This window comes from Anomaloglossus baeobatrachus, chromosome 3 (assembly GCF_048569485.1).
Source record: "Anomaloglossus baeobatrachus isolate aAnoBae1 chromosome 3, aAnoBae1.hap1, whole genome shotgun sequence".
NCBI classification, from domain to species: Eukaryota; Metazoa; Chordata; class Amphibia; order Anura; family Aromobatidae; genus Anomaloglossus; species Anomaloglossus baeobatrachus.
Window position 1 is genome coordinate 440,319,221 of NC_134355.1, and position 20,812 is coordinate 440,340,032.

The following is a 20,812-nucleotide window of genomic DNA, read 5'->3' on the forward strand; positions in this document are numbered from 1 at the left end:
GCCGCATACTTTCTTTGGTGAAGAAGAACCCGTTCACAACATCAACTGAAGTCCAGAACACTCTCAGTGAAGTAGGTGTACCTGTCTCTAAGTCAACAGTAAAGAGAAGACTCCATGAAAGTAAATACAAAGGGTTCACATCTAGATGCAAACCATTCATCAATTCCAAAAATAGACAGGCCAGAGTTAAATTTGCTGAAAAACACCTCATGAAGCCAGCTCAGTTCTGGAAAAGTATTCTATGGACAGATGAGACAAAGATCAACCTGTACCAGAATGATGGGAAGAAAAAAGTTTGGAGAAGAAAGCGAACGGCACATGATCCAAGGCACACCACGTCCTCTGTAAAACATGGTGGAGGCAACGTGATGGCATGGGCATGCATGGCTTTCAATGGCACTGGGTCACTTGTGTTTATTGATGACATAACAGCAGACAAGAGTAGCCGGATGAATTCTGAAGTGTACCGGGATATACTTTCAGCCCAGATTCAGCCAAATGCCGCAAAGTTGATCGGACGGCGCTTCATAGTACAGATGGACAATGACCCCAAGTGTTACGAGGGGGACCCGGGGAAGCGTGCCAAGATGGGAAATGGACTGCTTCCGCCGGTCAAGGTCCACTGTGCGGTGTAAGGGACCGCCGCTATGGTGGGTGAAGAGTGAGCGGGTTGCTGCTAGCGATCGTCTGGAATGTCACAGACGATCTATGTACACCGATCTGCCCTAACCCGTGAGGGTTGTATGGCACAGATCTCACGGCTCGGTGTACCTGTTGCACGGGGAAGCACAGAGGTGCCCACGCACGTGTGCCAGTGGAAGTCACGAGAATATGGCACGAGGGTAGCACAGAGGTGCCCACGCACGTGTGCTTTCAATAACCAGGTGAGTCCAAAGGAGACTTGAGGAGCTCACCTGGGACAGGAACACGGCCTGTTGACGGGGGTACTGCCGGAGCAGCAAGGCAGGAACACTGCCTGCAAACGAGGTACTGCCGGAGCAGCAAGGGCCAAGCCCACAAGAGACAGTAATGCCTGAGCAGTGGCGTGGCAGCACGCTGCCAGACATCCAAACATAGAAGGACGGTCGCGCGCCGCCATGATGGCAGGGGGAGCTTTTAAGGAGGTGCAGCTCCACCCGAGGGCGGGCGCGAGGCGGAGATGACGGACTTGACCCAATCAGGGTCCACGACGTCCCAGCCTGGCCAGTCAGGATTCACCACGTCACCAGCCTTGTCATCAAGCCGTGTGACGTCAGTGAGCAAATCAGGACCCACCACGCATTGCACATGCTCACCCTCCTGCCTCTGGGAAATAGAGGCGGGATCCTCGGTCTCACAATGTGCAGAGATAACGGGAATCTCACTGCTTCCCTGAGCAGTAAACCTCTGCACATTGCGCAGCCTCGCAGACCTTCGGGGCCGCTGAGCAGGAGAGTCTGCGGCAGGCCAGGAATGGGAGACCGCTTCACTCCTTGTAACAGGAGAACCACTAGGTGTCACCCTTCTGCTGCCTCTCTGAGAAGGTATCTCCTGCACACTGCGCAGTCTGGCAGACCTTCGGCGCTGCTGAGCAGGAATGCTCGTGGCAGGCAAGGAATGGGAGACTGCCTCAGTCGAGCCACGAGATGTAACATTACCCCCCCGTCTAGGCCCCCCCCCCTGTCCGTGCTCGAAGGCCGCTATCAAACCCGGGGCGCGGATATGATCCTCCAACTCCCAGGATCTATGCTCCGGACCACGGCCGGCCCACTCCACGAGGTAGTACCTCTTGCCCTGTATGACTTTTGTCTCCACAAGTTTTGCCACCTCAGGGTCGTCGGACGGGGAGTCGGTTTGAGCCGGCAGGGACCCCGAGAATTTATTAAGTCGTACGGGTTTCAGGAGGGACACGTGAAAGGTGTTGGCTATAGCCCAGCGTGGAGGGAGCTGGAGTCGATATGCCACTGGGTTTACCTGCTGTAGTACTTTAAACGGACCCAGATACCTAGGGGCGAATTTGGCTGCCTGTACCCGTAGGTTAACATTTTTAGAGGACAGCCATACTAGGTCACCAGGGGCGAAGGATGGTGCAGGGCGGCGGCGAACATCAGCCGTTGTCACCATCCGGTCTTTAGCCCTTTTAAGAGCCTCTTGGGTGTCATCCCAGATCTCCCGGGCCTTGGTCGCCCAATCCTCCACTCTAGTATCGGGTGACGTAATGGGCATCGGAACCGGGATTCTGGGATGTTGTCCGTTATTGAGTAGGAACGGAGTCTGGCCAGAGGATTCATGGACCGAATTGTTAATGGCAAATTCGGCCCAAGGAAGGAGGTTAGCCCAGTTGTCGTGGTGCGCGGATATAAAATGGCGGAGGTAAGTTACCAAGGTCTGATTAGTCCTCTCCACTAGTCCATTGGTCTCGGGATGGTATGCGGAGGAGATGTTCAGCTCTATCTGCAGGAGCTTACAGAGCTCTCTCCAGAAGCGAGACGCGAACTGGGGACCCCGGTCGCTCACCACCTTGTCAGGCATGCCATGGAACCTAAATACATGCCGAATGAACAAGGTGGCGAGAGCACGTGACGTCGGGAGTCGTGGGAGAGGCACCAAGTGGACCATTTTAGAGAAGTGGTCCGTAATGACCCATACGACCCTGTGCCCTGCTGACTTGGGCAGATCTCCCAGGAAGTCCATCCCTACCACTTCCCAGGGACGATCCGGCACTGGCAGTGGGTGAAGAAGACCTGCCGGTCTCTGCCGGGACGGCTTATTCCGAGCACACGACATACAGGCTCCCACATATTCCTGTATGTCCTGGGGTAGTCTCGGCCACCAATAATGCCTGGTCACCAGGTCTCTGGTCCTTTTGACCCCGAAGTGACCCCCGACCTTGGAGGCATGGGCCCACGATAGCACCTCGTTCCGTAGTTCAGGGGGAACGAGGGTTTTGCCAGGTGGCACCTGGTCCAAAGAAGTGGGAGTGACCATCCTCAAGCTGTCCGGGGGTAGTATAAGACGAGGCTCCTCCTCGTCCTCCTCCAACACAACCATACAACGTGACAAGGCATCGGCCCGTACGTTCTTCTCACCGGCCAGGTGGCGGATAATAAAGCGGAACCGGGAGAAGAATAAAGACCAACGGGCCTGCCTTGGGTTCAGGCGTTGTGCTGTCTGGAGGTATGTGAGGTTTTTGTGGTCAGAAAAAACCTCAAATGGATGCTTCGCACCCTCCAGGAGATGCCGCCATTCCTGGAATGCTAGTTTCATCGCCAGTAACTCCCTATCCCCTATGGAGTAGTTCCTCTCGGCCGGAGAAAAGGTCTTGGAGAAAAAGAAACACGGATGTTTCCTTCCTCGTTCGTTTTTCTGGTACAGGACTGCACCTGCACCGACCGAAGAGGCGTCTACCTCCAGTAGGAAGGGTTTGGAGATGTCTGGACGATGAAGGATGGGAGCTCTGGAGAAGTGAGTTTTGAGAGTGTGAAATGCCTCTACCGTTTCCCGTGTCCATGCTTTGGGATTAGCGCCCTTGCGGGTAAGGGCAATGATGGGTGCTGCCACCGTCGAGAAGTTGGGAATGAACTGGCGATAATAATTGATAAACCCCAAGAATCGCTGGATCGCCTTCAGCGAGCGGGGCTCAGGCCAGTTCATCACTGTCTCCAACTTCCCCGGATCCATTGCTAACCCCTGACTGGACACTATGTACCCCAGGAACGGCAAGGATTCCTGTTCAAAAACGCACTTTTCCAGCTTAGCATATAACGAATGGGTGCGGAGCCTCTTAAGTACTCGGATGACATCCCTCCGATGGGTGGTAAGATCGGGGGAGAAGATAAGAATGTCATCCAGGTATGCAACCACGGAAAGATACAAATCCCGGAAAATGTCATTCACAAAGTCTTGAAATACGGCGGGGGCATTGTAGAGTCCGAAGGGCATTACTAGATACTCGTAGTGACCGTCCCTGGTGTTAAAGGCGGTCTTCCACTCATCGCCCTTTCGGACTCGCACTAGATTATACGCCCCGCGTAGATCCAGCTTTGTGAAGACCTTTGCCCCGCGGAATCGATCAAATAGCTCAGTAATGAGGGGCAAAGGGTATTTGTTCTTGATTGTGATTGCATTTAATCCCCTGTAATCGATACAGGGGCGCAGATCCCCTTCCTTCTTCTGCACAAAAAAGAACCCTGCACCAGCCGGTGAAATAGACTTGCGAATGAACCCCTTCGCCAGGCTGTCCTGAATATATTTGGACATAGCCTCCGTCTCTGGAGCGGAGAGTGGATACACTCTGCCCCTGGGGGGCTCGGAGCCTGGCTTCAGGTCTATTCGGCAATCATATGGCCGGTGGGGAGGAAGAGTATCTGCGGCCCTTTTGGAAAAGACATCCCTGTAGGCCTCATAAGGTGTCGGTAAACCCGGCCCCTCAGTATTCCCTGAGGACCCAACCGACCTAATGGTAGCGGGTGGTTCGGTAGTCACGAGGTGCTCTCTACAGGATCCTGCCCAGGATGAGATCTCCCCTGTTGCCCAGTTGAGTATAGGAGCATGCTGTCTCAACCAGGGAAGACCCAGTAGGATCTCATCCGTCCCCCCTGGAAGCACCAGGAAGGACACCTGCTCATGGTGTCCCGGTGGTACATCCATCCTGAGAGGGATGGTGATCTGGGTGATAGGATCGAGTAGTATGGACCCGTCGACTACCCGGACCCTGAGTGGCTTGGGCAACAGAACCAGGGGAACTGAGTATCGGGTTGCCAGGGAGGTCGAGATGAAATTGCCTTCAGCGCCTGAGTCCAAGCAAGCCAGGGCAGAGAAGAGAGTAGTGCCGAACTGCAACTGGGCGCTGATAGTCAACCTAGAGGGAGAAGTAGCGTCTAGAGTCCCCCCTCTGATAGAAACTAGACGCTGTCTTTTCCCGACGGTTTGGGACATCGGGTAGCTATGTGTCCCCTCTGCCCACAGGAAAAGCAGATGACACAAGACCGAGAACCTGGGGCAGAGGAGACCACCTTGGACACCTCCATTGACTCCACGGAGTCGCCTATAGGACTGGCTGGGGGGCCTGTCTGATGGAAGACGGGAGTCAGACGCTTTTTAGGCCGAGAAGACGTGGGTGCTGAAGAGACCTCGAGCCTTCGCTCCGCCTGGCGGATGTCTATGCGAGAGGCAACCTGAATCAAGGACTCTAAATTGGCAGGCACCTCACGTGTGGCCAGTGCGTCTTTGACAAACCCTGCCAGGCCCTCCCAAAACACAGGGACAAGGACCTTATCCGGCCAGTCCAGCTCTGCGGCCAGTGTCCTAAAATGTACAGCAAAGTCCCCGACTGAAGCAGACCCTTGCCGAAGTCGTAGGAGGCGCAGCGCGGAATCGTGGGTGACTTGAGGCCCGAGGAACACCATTCTCATGGCCCCAAGATAAGCTGCTAAGTTATTCACCACACGATCTCCGCGCTCCCACAACGGCGTGGACCACTTCAGCGCTCTCCCTGTGAGCAGGGACTGGACGAAGGCTACCTTCGCCTTCTCGGTAGCGTAAAGAGTCGCGGACAGCTCTAAGTAGGTGGTAACCTGGTTTATAAAACCACGGCACTCAGAGCTGTTGCCGCTAAAGCGCTCTGGAAGCGCAAGGCGAGGAGACCTTCCGCCCAATAGCACAGCCTGGGTAGCCGCCTGGGTGGCGACTGTCGTCAGAGTAGTCTTATCGGAGGAAGACTGCTCCACTGCTGCCAATCGTGACTCCAACTGCTGCACATAACGCAGCAACTGCTGCTGCTCTTCAGCCATAGCCAGACCTTTGGCGCGACCGTAATGTTACGAGGGGGACCCGGGGAAGCGTGCCAAGATGGGAAATGGACTGCTTCCGCCGGTCAAGGTCCACTGTGCGGTGTAAGGGACCGCCGCTATGGTGGGTGAAGAGTGAGCGGGTTGCTGCTAGCGATCGTCTGGAATGTCACAGACGATCTATGTACACCGATCTGCCCTAACCCATGAGGGTTGTATGGCACAGATCTCACGGCTCGGTGTACCTGTTGCACGGGGAAGCACAGAGGTGCCCACGCACGTGTGCCAGTGGAAGTCACGAGAATATGGCACGAGGGTAGCACAGAGGTGCCCACGCACGTGTGCTTTCAATAACCAGGTGAGTCCAAAGGAGACTTGAGGAGCTCACCTGGGACAGGAACACGGCCTGTTGACGGGGGTACTGCCGGAGCAGCAAGGCAGGAACACGGCCTGCAAACGAGGTACTGCCGGAGCAGCAAGGGCCAAGCCCACAAGAGACAGTAATGCCTGAGCAGTGGCGTGGCAGCACGCTGCCAGACATCCAAACATAGAAGGACGGTCGCGCGCCGCCATGATGGCAGGGGGAGCTTTTAAGGAGGTGCAGCTCCACCCGAGGGCGGGCGCGAGGCGGAGATGACGGACTTGACCCAATCAGGGTCCACGACGTCCCAGCCTGGCCAGTCAGGATTCACCACGTCACCAGCCTTGTCATCAAGCCGTGTGATGTCAGTGAGCAAATCAGGACCCACCACGCATTGCACATGCTCACCCTCCTGCCTCTGGGAAATAGAGGCGGGATCCTCGGTCTCACAATGTGCAGAGATAACGGGAATCTCACTGCTTCCCTGAGCAGTAAACCTCTGCACATTGCGCAGCCTCGCAGACCTTCGGGGCCGCTGAGCAGGAGAGTCTGCGGCAGGCCAGGAATGGGAGACCGCTTCACTCCTTGTAACAGGAGAACCACTAGGTGTCACCCTTCTGCTGCCTCTCTGAGAAGGTATCTCCTGCACACTGCGCAGTCTGGCAGACCTTCGGCGCTGCTGAGCAGGAATGCTCGTGGCAGGCAAGGAATGGGAGACTGCCTCAGTCCTTGCCTCAGGAGAGCCACGAGATGTAACACCCAAGCATACAGCCAAAGCTACCCAGGAGTTCATGAGTGCAAAAAAAGTGGAACCTTCTGCAATGGCCAAGTCAATCACCAGATCTTAACCCAATTGAGCATGCATTTCACTTGCTCAAATCCAGACTTAAGACGGAAAGACCCACAAACAAGCAAGACCTGAAGGCTGCGGCTGTAAAGGCCTGGCAAAGCATTAAGAAGGAGGAAACCCAGCGTTTGGTGATGTCCATGGGTTCCAGACTTAAGGCAGTGATTGCCTCCAAAGGATTCGCAACAAAATATTGAAAATAAAAATATTTTGTTTGGGTTTGGTTTATTTGTCCAATTACTTTTGACCTCCTAAAATGTGGATTGTTTGTAAAGAAATGTGTACAATTCCTACAATTTCTATCAGATATTTTTGTTCAAACCTTCAAATTAAACGTTACAATCTGCACTTGAATTCTGTTGTAGAGATTTCATTTCAAATCCAATGTGGTGGCATGCAGAGCCCAACTCGCGAAAATTGTGTCACTGTCCAAATATTTCTGGACCTAACTGTATATATATATATATATATATATATATATATATATATATATATATATATATATATATATATATACACACACAGTGCCTACAAGTAGTATTCAACCCCTTGCAGATTTAGCAGGTTTGATAAGATGCAAATAAGTTAGAGCCTGCAAACCTCAAACAAGAGCAGGATCTATTAACAGATGCATAAATCTTACAAACCAACAAGTTATGTTGCACAGTTAAATTTTAATAAATTTTCAACATAAAAGTGTGGGTCAATTATTATTCAACCCCTAGGTCTAATATTTTGTGGAATAACCCTTGTTTGCAATTACAGCTAATAATCGTCTTTTATAAGACCTGATCAGGCCGGTACAGGTCTCTGGAGTTATCTTGGCCCACTCCTCCATGCAGATCTTCTCCAAGTTATCTAGGTTCTTTGGGTGTCTCATGTGGACTTTAATCTTGAGCTCCTTCCACAAGTTTTCAATTGGGTTAAGGTCAGGAGACTGACTAGGCCACTGCAACCCCTTGATTTTTTCCCTCTTGAACCAGGCCTTGGTTTTCTTGGCTGTGTGCTTTGGGTTGTTGTCTTGTTGGAAGATGAAATGACGACCCATCTTAAGATCCTTGATGGAGGAGCGGAGGTTCTTGGCCAAAATCTCCAGGTAGGCCGTGCTATCCATCTTCCCATGGATGCGGACCAGATGGCCAGGCCCCTTGGCTGAGAAACAGCCCCACAGCATGATGCTGCCACCACCATGCTTGACTGTAGGGATGGTATTCTTGGGGTCGTATGCAGTGCCATCCAGTCTCCAAACGTCACGTGTGTGGTTGGCACCAAAGATCTCGATCTTGGTCTCATCAGACCAGAGAACCTTGAACCAGTCTGTCTCAGAGTCCTCCAAGTGATCATGAGCAAACTGTAGACGAGCCTTGACATGACGCTTTGAAAGTAAAGGTACCTTACGGGCTCGTCTGGAACGGAGACCATTGCGGTGGAGTACGTTACTTATGGTATTGACTGAAACCAATGTCCCCACTGCCATGAGATCTTCCCGGAGCGCCTTCCTTGTTGTCCTTAGGTTAGCCTTGACTCTTCGGACAAGCCTGGCCTCGGTACGGGTGGAAACTTTCAAAGGCTGTCCAGGCTGTGGAAGGCTAACAGTAGTTCCATAAGCCTTCCACTTCCGGATGATGCTCCCAACAGTGGAGACAGGTAGGGCCAACTCCTTGGAAAGGGTTTTGTACCCCTTGCCAGCCTTGTCACCCTCCACGATCTTGTCTCTGATGGCCTTGGAATGCTCCTTTGTCTTTCCCATGTTGACCAAGTATGAGTGCTGTTCACAAGTTTGGGGAGGGTCTTAATTAGTCAGAAAAGGCTGGAAAAAGAGATAATTAATCCAAACATGTGAAGCTCATTGTTCTTTGTGCCTGAAATACTTCTTAATACTTTAGGGGAACGAAACAGAATTCTGGTGGTTTGAAGGGTTGAATAATAAATGACCCTCTGAATAAACTTTTCACAATTTAAAAAAAAAAAAAAAAAAAAAAAATAGAAATAACATTCTTTTTTGCTGCAATGCATTTCACACTTCCAGGCTGATCTACAGTCCAAATGTCACAATGCCAAGTTAATTCCGAATGTGTAAACCTGCTAAATCTGCAGGGGGTTGAATACTACTTGTAGGCACTGTATATATACACACACACAGTACAGACCAAAAGTTTGGACACACCTTCTCATTCAAAGAGTTTTCTTTATTTTCATGACTCTGAAAATCGTAGATTCACATTGAAGACATCAAAACTATGAATTAACACATGTGGAATGAAATACTTAACAAAAAAAGTGTGAAACAACTGAAACTATGTCTTATATTCTAGGTTCTTCAAAGTAGCCACCTTTTGCTTTGATTACTGCTTTGCACACTCTTGGCATTCTCTTGATGAGCTTCAGGCCCCCTTCACACGCACGTGTCTCCGGTACGTGCTAGGTCCGTGCCCGCATGTACCGGAAACACGGGCACCCTTAAACCCATTAAAATCAATGGGTTTATGTGCACGCACTTGTGCAGCCATTGGCCCGTGCCTCCTTGTGGAGCAGACGTGTGTCCGTGTGCTCCACACGGATGCATGTCCGTTTTTCTCTGGCAGCACAGGTGTCACACGGCCCGCATATTGACCACACGGATGTAGTATGGATGCGGTCCCGTGTGACACGCGCTGGAGAAACACACGTGTCAGAGAAAAAGAAAAAATCTTTACTCACTTTCTCCAGCCCTCCTGTCTCTGCCGCTGCTGTCACTTTCTGCCGACCGCTGCTCATTATGCTCATTTAATATTCACTTCACTGCGGCCGGAAGCAGCAGAGAGTCGGCAGGGCTGGAGACCGAAGATTAGCACCACGGACAGCGACGCCAGGGACAGGTGAGCAGAAAGTTCCGTTCTCCGTGTGTTATCACAGATAACACACGGAGAACACACGTAGTGCCATAAACACGGCACACGGAGGGGAAAACGCACCTTTGACACGTCCGTGAAACACGTGCGTGCTTTTCACGGACGTGTGAAGGGGGCCTCAAGAGGTAGTCACCGTAAATGGTTTTCACTTCACAGGTGTGCCCTGTCAGGTTTAATAAGTGGGATTTCTGGCCTTATAAATGGGGTTGGGACCATCAGTTGTGTTGTGCAGAAGTCTGGTGGATACACAGCTGACAGTCCTACTGAATAGACTGTTAGAATTTGTATTATGGCAAGAAAAAAGCAGCTAAATAAAGAAAAACGAGTGTCCATCATTACTTTAAGAAATGAAGGTCAGTCAGTCCGAAAAATTGGGAAAACTTTGAAAATGTCCCCAAGTCCACTGGCAAAAACCATCAAACGCTACAAAGAAACTGGCTCACATGAGGACCGCCCCATGAAAGGAAGACCAAGAGTCGCCTCTGCTGCGGAGGAAAAGTTTATCCGAGTCACCAGCCTCAGAAATCGCAGGTTAACAGCAGCTGAGATTAGAGACCAGGTCAATGCCACACAGAGTTCTAGCAGCAGACACATCTCTAGAACAACTGTTAAGAGGGGACTTTGTGCAGCAGGCCTTCATGGTAAAATAGCTGCTTGGAAACCACTGCTAAGGATAGGCAACAAGCAGAAGAGACTTGTTTGGGCTAAAGAACACAAGGAATGGACATTAGACCAGTGGAAATCTATGCTTTGGTCTGATGAGTCCAAATTTGAGATCTTTGGATCCAACCACCGTGTCTTCATGCGACGCAGAAAAGGTGAACAGATGGATTCCGTTTAACCTCTACGGTTGGTAAAATCCTTGAGGGTTTCTTGAGAGATGCTATACTGGAGTATCTCAAGAAAAATAACCTTATGACCGAGTATCAACATTGGTTTATGAGGGATCGATCCTGTCAAACTAATTTGATCAGCTTCTATGAAGAGGTAAGTTCAAGCCTGGACCAGGGAAATGCAGTGGATGTTGTGTATATGGACTTTTCAAAAGCTTTTGATACGGTGCCACACAAAAGGTTGGTACATAAAATGAGAATAATGGGGATAGGGGAAAATATGTGTAACTGGGTTAAAAACTGGCTCAGTGATAGGAAACAAAGGGTGGTTATTAATGGTACGTACTCGGACTGGGTCTCAGTTCATAGTGGGGTACCACAGGGGTCAGTATTGGGCCTGCTTCTTTTCAACATATTTATAAATGACCTTCTTGGGGGCATGCGGAGTAGAATTTCAATATTTGCAGATGATACTAAACTCTGCAGGGTAATCAATACAGAGGAGGATAATTTTATATTACAGGGAGATTTATGTAAATTGGAGGATTGGGCTGAGAAGTGGCAATTGAAGTTTAATGTAGATAAATGTAAGGTCATGCACTTGGGTAGAGGAAATAACATTTATGATTATGTACTTAATTGTAGAACACTGGGTAAAACAGACACAGAAAAAGACTTGGGTGTATGGGTGGATGGTAAACTTCACTTTAGTGGACAGTGTCAGGCAACTGCTGCCAGGGCTAATAAAATAATGGGATGTATTAAAAGAGGTATAAGTGTTCATGAAAAAAATATAGTTCTACCTCTGTACAAGTCACTAGTGCGACCGCACTTAGAATACTGTGTACAATTCTGGTCACCGATATATAAGAAGGACATAGCTGAACTGGAGAGGGTGCAGAGAAGAGCCACCAAGATTATTAGAGGAATGGGTGGGCTGCAATACCAAGACAGGTTATTAAACTTGGGGTTATTTAGTTTGGAAAAACGAAGGCTTAGGGGGGATCTAATCACAATGTATAAATATATGAGGGGACAGTACAGAGACCTTTCCAAAGATCTTTTTACACCTAGGCCTGCGACTGGAACACGGGGGCATCCGCTACGTCTTGAGGAAAGAAGGTTTAATCATAATCACAGACGAGGATTCTTTACTGTACGAGCAGTGAGACTATGGAACTCTCTGCCGCATGATGTTGTAATGAGTGATTCACTACTAACATTTAAGCAGAGCCTGGATGCCTTTCTTGAAAAATTTAATATTACCAGTTATGTATATTAGATTTTATGACAGGGTATTGATCCAGGGAACTAGTCTGATTGCCGGATGTGGAGTCAGGAAGGACATTTTTTCCCCATTGGAACTTGTTTGCCACATCGGGTTTTTTTTGCCTTCCTCTGGATCAACATGTTAGGCTACGGGTTGAACTAGATGGACTTAGAGTCTCCCTTCAACCTTAAAAACTATGATACTATGATTCTACATGCCTGGTTCCCACCGTGAAGCATGGAGAAGGAGGTGTCATGGTGTGGGGGTGCTTTGCTGGTGACACTGTTGGGGATTTATTCAAAATTGAAGGAATACTGATCCAGCATGTCCATCAAAGCATCTTGCAGTGGCATGCTATTCCATTGCATTTAGTTGGACCATCATTTATTTTTCAACAGAACAATGACCCCCAAACACACCTCCAGGCTGTGTAAAGACTATTTGACTAAGAAGGAGAGTGATGGGGTGCTACGCCAGATGACCTGGCCTCCACAGTCACCAGACCTGAACCCAATCGAGATGGTTTGGGGTGAGCTGGACCGCAGAGTGAAGGCAAAAGGGCCAACAAGCATCTATCGAAGCAAAAGGTGGCTACTTTGAAGATTTGAAGAACCTAGAATATATGACATATTTTCAATTGTTTCACACTTTTTTGTTAAGTATTTCATTCCACATGTGCTAATTCATAGTTCTGATGCCTTCAATGTGAATCTACAATTTTCAGAGTCATAAAAATAAAGAAAACTCTTTGAATGAGCAGGTGCGTCCAGACTTTTGGGCTGTACTGTATATATATATATATATATATATATATATATACATATATATATACACAGTTAGGTCCAGAAATATTTGGACAGTGACACAAGTTTTGTTATTTTAGCTGTTTACAAAAACATGTTCAGAAATACAATTATATATATAATATGGGCTGAAAGTGCACACTCCCAGCTGCAATATGAGAGTTTTCACATCCAAATCGGAGAAAGGGTTTAGGAATCATAGCTCTGTAATGAATAGCCTCCTCTTTTTAAAGGGACCAAAAGTAATTGGACAAGGGACTCTGAGGGCTGCAATTAACTCTGAAGGCGTCTCCCTCGGTAACCTGTAATCAATTAAGTAGTTAAAAGGTCTGGGGTTGATTACAGGTGTGTGGTTTTGCATTTGGAAGCTGTTGCTGTGACCAGACAACATGCGGTCTAAGGAACTCTCAATTGAGGTGAAGCAGAACATCCTGAGGCTGAAAAAAAAGAAAAAATCCATCAGAGAGATAGCAGACATGCTTGGAGTAGCAAAATCAACAGTCGGGTACATTCTGAGAAAAAAGGAATTGACTGGTGAGCTTGGGAACTCAAAAAAGGCCTGGGCGTCCACGGATGACAACAGTGGTGGATGATCGCCGCATACTTTCTTTGGTGAAGAAGAACCCGTTCACAACATCAACTGAAGTCCAGAACACTCTCAGTGAAGTAGGTGTATCTGTCTCTAAGTCAACAGTAAAGAGAAGACTCCATGAAAGTAAATACAAAGGGTTCACATCTAGATGCAAACCATTCATCAATTCCAAAAATAGACAGGCCAGAGTTAAATTTGCTGAAAAACACCTCATGAAGCCAGCTCAGTTCTGGAAAAGTATTCTATGGACAGATGAGACAAAGATCAACCTGTATCAGAATGATGGGAAGAAAAAAGTTTGGAGAAGAAAGGGAATGGCACATGATCCAAGGCACACCACATCCTCTGTAAAACATGGTGGAGGCAACGTGATGGCATGGCCATGCATGGCTTTCAATGGCACTGGGTCACTTGTGTTTATTGATGACATAACAGCAGACAAGAGTAGCCGGATGAATTCTGAAGTGTACCGGGATATACTTTCAGCCCAGATTCAGCCAAATGCCGCAAAGTTGATCGGACGGCGCTTCATAGTACAGATGGACAATGACCCCAAGCATACAGCCAAAGCTACCCAGGAGTTCATGAGTGCAAAAAAGTGGAACATTCTGCAATGGCCAAGTCAATCACCAGATCTTAACCCAATTGAGCATGCATTTCACTTGCTCAAATCCAGACTTAAGACGGAAAGACCCACAAACAAGCAAGACCTGAAGGCTGCGGCTGTAAAGGCCTGGCAAAGCATTAAGAAGGAGGAAACCCAGCGTTTGGTGATGTCCATGGGTTCCAGACTTAAGGCAGTGATTGCCTCCAAAGGATTCGCAACAAAATATTGAAAATAAAAATATTTTGTTTGGGTTTGGTTTATTTGTCCAATTACTTTTGACCTCCTAAAATGTGGAGTGTTTGTAAAGAAATGTGTACAATTCCTACAATTTCTATCAGATATTTTTGTTCAAACCTTCAAATTAAACGTTACAATCTGCACTTGAATGCTGTTGTAGAGGTTTCATTTCAAATCCAATGTGGTGGCATGCAGAGCCCAACTCGCGAAAATTGTGTCACTGTCCAAATATTTCTGGACCTAACTGTATATATAGTTATAGTGCCTTGCGAAAGTATTCGGCCCCCTTGACTTTTTCAATCTTCTCCCACAATTCAGGCTTCAAACATAAAGATAAAAATGTTAATGCCATGGTGAAGAATCAACAACAAGAGGGACACAATTATGAAGTTGAACAAAATGTATTGCTTATTTTAAACTTTAGTAAAAGAGAATAAACTGAAAAGTGGGTCGTGCAATATTATTTGTCCCCTTTACTTTCAGTGCAGCAAACTCACTGCAGAAGTTCATTGAGGATCTCTGAATGATCCAATATTGTCCAAAATGACCGATGATGATAAATATAAGCCACCTGTGTGTAACCAAGTCTCTGTATAAATGCACCTGCTCTGTGATAGTGTCAGGGCTCTGTTTAAAGCACAGAGAGCATCATGAAGACCAAGGAACACAACAGGCAGGTCCGTGATACTGTTGTGGAGAAGTTTAAGGCCGGAATTGGTTACAAAATGATTTCCACAACTTTAAACCTCCCAAGGAGCACTGTGCAAGCGATCATATTAAAATGGAAGAAGTATCATACCACTGCAAATCTACCAAGACCCTGCGACCATCCAAATTTCCATCTCAAACAAGGAGAAGACTGATCAGAGATGCAACCAAGAGGCCCATGATCACTCTGGATGAACTACAGAGATCTACAGCTGAGGTAGGAGAGTCTGTCCATAGGACAACAATCAGTCGTACACTGCACAAATCTGGCCTTTATGGAAGAGTGGCAAAGAGAAAGCCATTTCTCAAAGATATCCATAAAAAGTGTAGTTTAAAGTTTGCCACAAGCCACCTGGGAGACACACCAAACATGTGGAAGAAGGTGCTCTGATCAGATGAAACCAAAATCAAACTTTTTGGGCACAATGCCAAACGATATATTTGGCGTAAAAGTAACACAGCTCATCACCCTAAACACACCATCCCCACTGTCAAACATGGTGGTGGCAGCATCATGGTTTGGGCCTGCTTTTCTTCAGCAGGGACAAGGAAGATGGTTAAAATTGATGGGAAGATGGATGGAGCCAAATACAGGACCATTCTTGAAGAAAACCTGTTGGAGTCTGCAAAAGACCTGAGACTGGGACAGAGATTTGTCTCTCAACAAGACAAGGATCCCAAACATAAAGCAAAATCTACAATGGAATGATTCACAAATAAACATATCCAGGTGTTAGACTGGCCAAGTCAAAGTCCAGACCTGAATCCAACCAAGAATATGTGGAAAGAGCTGAAAACTGCTGTTCACAAACGCTCTCCATCCAACCTCACTCACCTCCGGCTGTTTGCAAAGGAAGAATTGGCAAGCATTTCAGTCTCTCGATGTGCAAAACTGATAGACACATACCCCAAGCGACTTGCAGCTGTAATCGCAGCAAAAGGTGGCGCTACAAAGTATTAACTTAAAGGGGCCGAATAATATTGCACGCCACAATTTTCAGTTATTATTTTTATACACGTTTAAAATAAGCAAAAAATTTCGTTCAACTTCACAATTGTGTCCCACTTGTTGATTCTTCACCATAACATTAAAAATTTTTATCTTTATGTTTGAAGCCTGAATTTAAACGGGCCTAATACTTTCGCAAGGCACTGTAATATATATATGTTCAAAATATACATTAATTTAACACAAAGCTGATTCAAACAATAAGTCATTTTCTGATGACATTCTCTTTAAGAGCAAAATCAGAATGTGAACAGGGCTGAAAATAGAAAAATGGCCAACTTTATTAAGCCTTTGCATATTTAGACATTAATAATGTAATGCTTCTGCATTTATTATATGTATATAAAGGTTAACATGTAGCAAAATCACAAACTCCACTGCACACGTGTTAGGGAAACGTCAACAAAGAGTTAATCCACTGATCATACGCTCTATACCTTGAGAGAGAGAAAGTACAAGAGTACAGAGTGGGCAGGAGCAAGGTGCACTGAAGAGGGAGGGATGACACTTACTCTTAACCAGGGCAGCGGGCTGAGGAGGGCGAGGCGGAGGCTCTCCTGAGAGAAGAAAGGCCATGAAGCATTGAAAAAAAAAAAGCCAGTAACTGATTCAGTGATTGATTTAGATGAAGCACAATCATGCAAATTAAAATTATTTCTGAAAGCAGGAGGCTGTATGAAAATGGAAAAATATTAAAGAGATGAACAAATCCAACAGAAAAGTTAGTTATGGCAAAGGAAAGCAACAGCAAGCAGCAATTACGAAAGAGCACAGAAACAGGACATATTAGGTAATATTAGGCTATCACACATCCCATTTTTACATTTACGTTTTTCCTTAAATGGAATCAGTCATCAGGTTTTTTCTTCCCCATCTGAGAGCAGTATAATATAGAGACAGAGACCCTGATTCCAGCGGTGTGTCACTTACTGAGCTGTTTGCTGTCATTTTGATAAAATCTATGTTTTCTCTGCTGCAGATATAGCATTTATACAGAGCTCATGAATATGCTGGACTACCTAGCAGCAAGTAGTCCTCTAATGATAATCTACTGCTGATTAAACAGTGATTTTATCAAAACTACACTAAGAAGCCCAGTAAGTGACACAATGCTGGAATCAGGATCTCTGACTCTACGTTATGCTGCTCTCAGATTAGGTGGCAAAAACCTGGTGACAGATTCCCTTTAAGTTTTATTTATTTTTAAAATGGGTTTACAATAAAAAAAAAAAAAGTATAAATCAAACTTTAAGGTGACATTTATGAACACCTCTGTGGTCTTTTTGGTGGTAAAATACATAGTGAACGTCATCTGTTTTCACAAGTGCTTTGTATTTGATGCAGACTTTTGAGCTAAAGCCAAAAGTAGATTCATTTTTATTTCTAAATGCTTTTAAATCCACTTGTTTTTTAGCTATGAAAAAACCACGAGGGGCTGCTGATAAGTCTTTGGCTTTGTGATTTTTTTTGTTTCTATGGTAACAAGTTTTATATCACATGAAAGCCTTGTGTGTCTAATATATGTTTTCAAAATTTTGTGTTTGTTGCTTATGGCATCAGTATTCTACACACGTGGGAAAGCAAAATGGTGGAGTCTAATGCGATATTCACGGCAACCGAGAGCAGAGGAGTGATAAAATTCTTGTTTCTGCAAGTAAAGTCCGCTAAGGATATTCATGGTGATATATCACAGACATTGGGGGATCATTGCCCTTCATATTCCACAGTTAAGAACTGGGTTGCCAAATTTAAAACGGGCCACTTAAGCACCAATGATGAGTTGCGTTCTGGATGACCGAGAGTGTTTGTTGTTCTGGAGATTGTCGATGCTGTGCACAACATCATACTGGAGAAACAACGAATTTCAGCTAAAGCAATAGCAGACATATTGAAGATTTCCCGTGAACGTGTTTGTGTAATTATCCATGAACATTTGGACATGAGGAAGCTATCTGCAAAGTGGGTCCCGAAATGTTTGTTCAAAAAAGCATACGAGTGAAAACTTCCCACAGCGTTTCCGGACTGATAAGAACATCCTGCATCGACTGGTCACTATGGATTAGACCTGGATTTATCTGTATGGCCAAAGAAGTTCAGGGTGCAAAAATCAGCCACTAAGGTGGCGGCATCTGTGTTCTGGGATAACGAGGGTGTGCTGCTAGTGGACTACCTTCAAAAGGGTTCCACCATCAATGCAAGGTATTACATTGAACTTTTGGACCAACTGAAGGCAGCTCTGAAGGCCAAAAGGCACGGCAAGCTGTCCAAAGGAATCTTGATCTTGCAACACACCTCCGCTCACACTGCACAAGTGACCACGGCAACACTGGCATAGCTGGGCTTCCACCCACCTTATTTACCAGATCTAGCTCCCTCTGACTATCAACTGTTTCCAAACCTGAAGAAACACCTTAAGGATACCAAATTTCATACCATTTCTGATACAATGGCTGCTACAGATGCCTGGTTTGAGACACAACCGAAATCCGTCTTTTTGCTAGGCTTACAGAACTTGGAATACCGATATAAGAAGTGCGTTTACATCAGTGGAGAGTATGTGGAATAAATGTTAAGTTTCACCATCCTATCTTGTTTCTTTCTGGGTAAAGCCAAAGACTTATCAGCAGCCCCTCATGCAAAACAAAATACCTGATAAACCAATTCCATCGGTAAAGTAAATCAATAGCTACTAGAGGGGACTAAATGTAAAAAGATCCCAGTATGGTAATAAGGTAAAATCGTGGATATACAGTACCATAAAAAATTACAAAAGTTATTTAAAACAATGTAAAAATTCACACAGAACAAACAAGACGCACAATAATGTGATGACATAGATACTAGTCATATAACAGATGCCAAAGACAAGGCACCCTATTAACAAAACATGCCTAAAGTTATAAAAAAAGAAAAAAAATTATGGTGGTTTACACATTGTTTTGTTTTTCATTAAAAAAATGTTCTCATGCGATTTTTGTGCTTACAAAAGTGCCATGTTGCCAGATCCGGTGTTTTAGCAGGATACAATTGCATGAAAAACGACACTATTGTGTCAGTCTATAAAGATGGCTGGCCATAAATGTCTGAGAGATGCAGGTCCCATCTATCAGAGATAAGCTTTGTCTTGCTTCTGCTGCGGATTACAATAGTTGGCTGCGCAGGTCCTGTTCTCGCCATTCACTTTTCTGAGCAATAGTCACACAGGTCTCAGGGATAGGACCTGTGTCTAGCAAACATTTATGGCATATCCATTTCTATACTGCTGGATCATGTTTTGGCAAAATGCCAAAAGAAGGGAATTTTGTTTACTTACCGTAAATTCCTTTTCTTCTAGCTCCAATTGGGAGACCCAGACAATTGGGTGTATAGCTTCTGCCTCCGGAGGCCACACAAAGTATTACACTTAAAAGTATAAGCCCCTCCCCTCTGCCTATACACCCCCCCGTGCATCACGGGCTCCTCAGTTTTGGTGCAAAAGCAGGAAGGAGGAAACATATAAATTGGTCTAAGGTAAATTCAATCCGAAGGATGTTCGGAGAACTGAAAACCATGAACCAGAACAGTTCAACATGAACAACATGTGTACACAAAAGAACAACAGCCCGAAGGGAACAGGGGCGGGTGCTGGGTCTCCCAATTGGAGCTAGAAGAAAAGGAATTTACGGTAAGTAAACAAAATTCCCTTCTTCTTTGTCGCTCCATTGGGAGACCCAGACAATTGGGACGTCCAAAAGCAGTCCCTGGGTGGGTAAAAGAATACCTCGGTAATAGAGCCGAAACACGGCCCCTTCCTACAAGTGGGCAATCGCCGCCTGAAGGACTCGCCTACCTAGGCTGGCATCTGCCGAAGCGTAGGTATGCACCTGATAGTGTTTCGTGAAAGTGTGCAGACTCGACCAGGTAGCCGCCTGACACACCTGCTGAGCCGTAGCCTGGTGCCGCAATGCCCAGGACGCACCCACGGCTCTGGTAGAATGGGCTTTCAGCCCTGACGGAACCGGAAGCCCAGAAGAACGGTAGGCTTCAAGAATTGGTTCCTTGATCCACCGAGCCAAGGTTGACTTGGAAGCCTGCGACCCTTTACGCTGGCCAGCGACAAGGACAAAGAGCGCATCCGAGCGGCGCAGGGGCACCGTACGGGAAATGTAGAGTCTGAGTGCTCTCACAAGATCTAACAAGTGCAAATCCTTTTCACATTGGTGAACTGGATGAGGGCAAAAAGAAGGTAAAGAGATATCCTGATTGAGATGAAAAGGGGATACCACCTTAGGGAGAAAATCCGGAACCGGACGCAGAACCACCTTGTCCTGGTGAAACACCAGGAAGGGGGCCTTGCATGACAGTGCAGCTAGCTCAGACACTCTCCGAAGTGACGTGACTGCCACTAGGAAGACCACCTTTTGCGAGAGACGTGATAGAGAAATATCTCTCATTGGCTCGAAAGGTGGTTTCTGAAGAGCCGTTAGCACCCTGTTCAGATCCCAAGGTTCTAGCGGACGCTTGTAAGGAGGGACTATGTGGCAAACCCCCTGCAGGAACGTGCGTACCTGCGGGAGCCTGGCTAGACGCTTTTGAAAAAACACAGAGAGCGCCGAGACTTGTCCCTTAAGAGAGCCGAGAGACAAACCCTTTTCCATTCCTGATTGAAGGAATGACAGAAAAGTGGGCAAGGCAAATGGCCAGGGAGTAAAACCCTGATCAGAGCACCAGGATAAGAAGATCCTCCACGTCCTGTGGTAGATCTTGGCTGAAGTTGGTTTCCTGGCCTGTCTCATAGTGGCAATGACCTCTTGAGATAACCCTGAAGCCGCTAGGATCCAGGACTCAATGGCCACACAGTCAGGTTGAGGGCCGCAGAATTCAGATGGAAAAATGGCCCTTGAGAC

General features: G+C 46.8%; 1 protein-coding gene across 7 annotated transcripts in view; it reads right to left on the minus strand.

The window, feature by feature from the left end:
* The window catches only part of TNK2 (tyrosine kinase non receptor 2), a 337,552-nt gene that overhangs the window by 56,503 nt on the left and 260,237 nt on the right, over positions 1–20,812 (minus strand). For 3 of the 7 annotated variants that reach the window (XM_075340441.1, XM_075340440.1, XM_075340436.1), the window contains one exon: positions 16,439–16,483. The exons of 1 other annotated variant lie outside the window; for it this stretch is intronic. In XM_075340441.1, coding sequence (XP_075196556.1) covers positions 16,439–16,483 — 45 coding nt within the window. Of the gene's footprint in view, positions 1–16,363; positions 16,484–20,812 lie in introns of all 7 variants that reach the window. 3 more of the 7 variants (XM_075340439.1, XM_075340437.1, XM_075340435.1) reach the window with 1 other exon arrangement.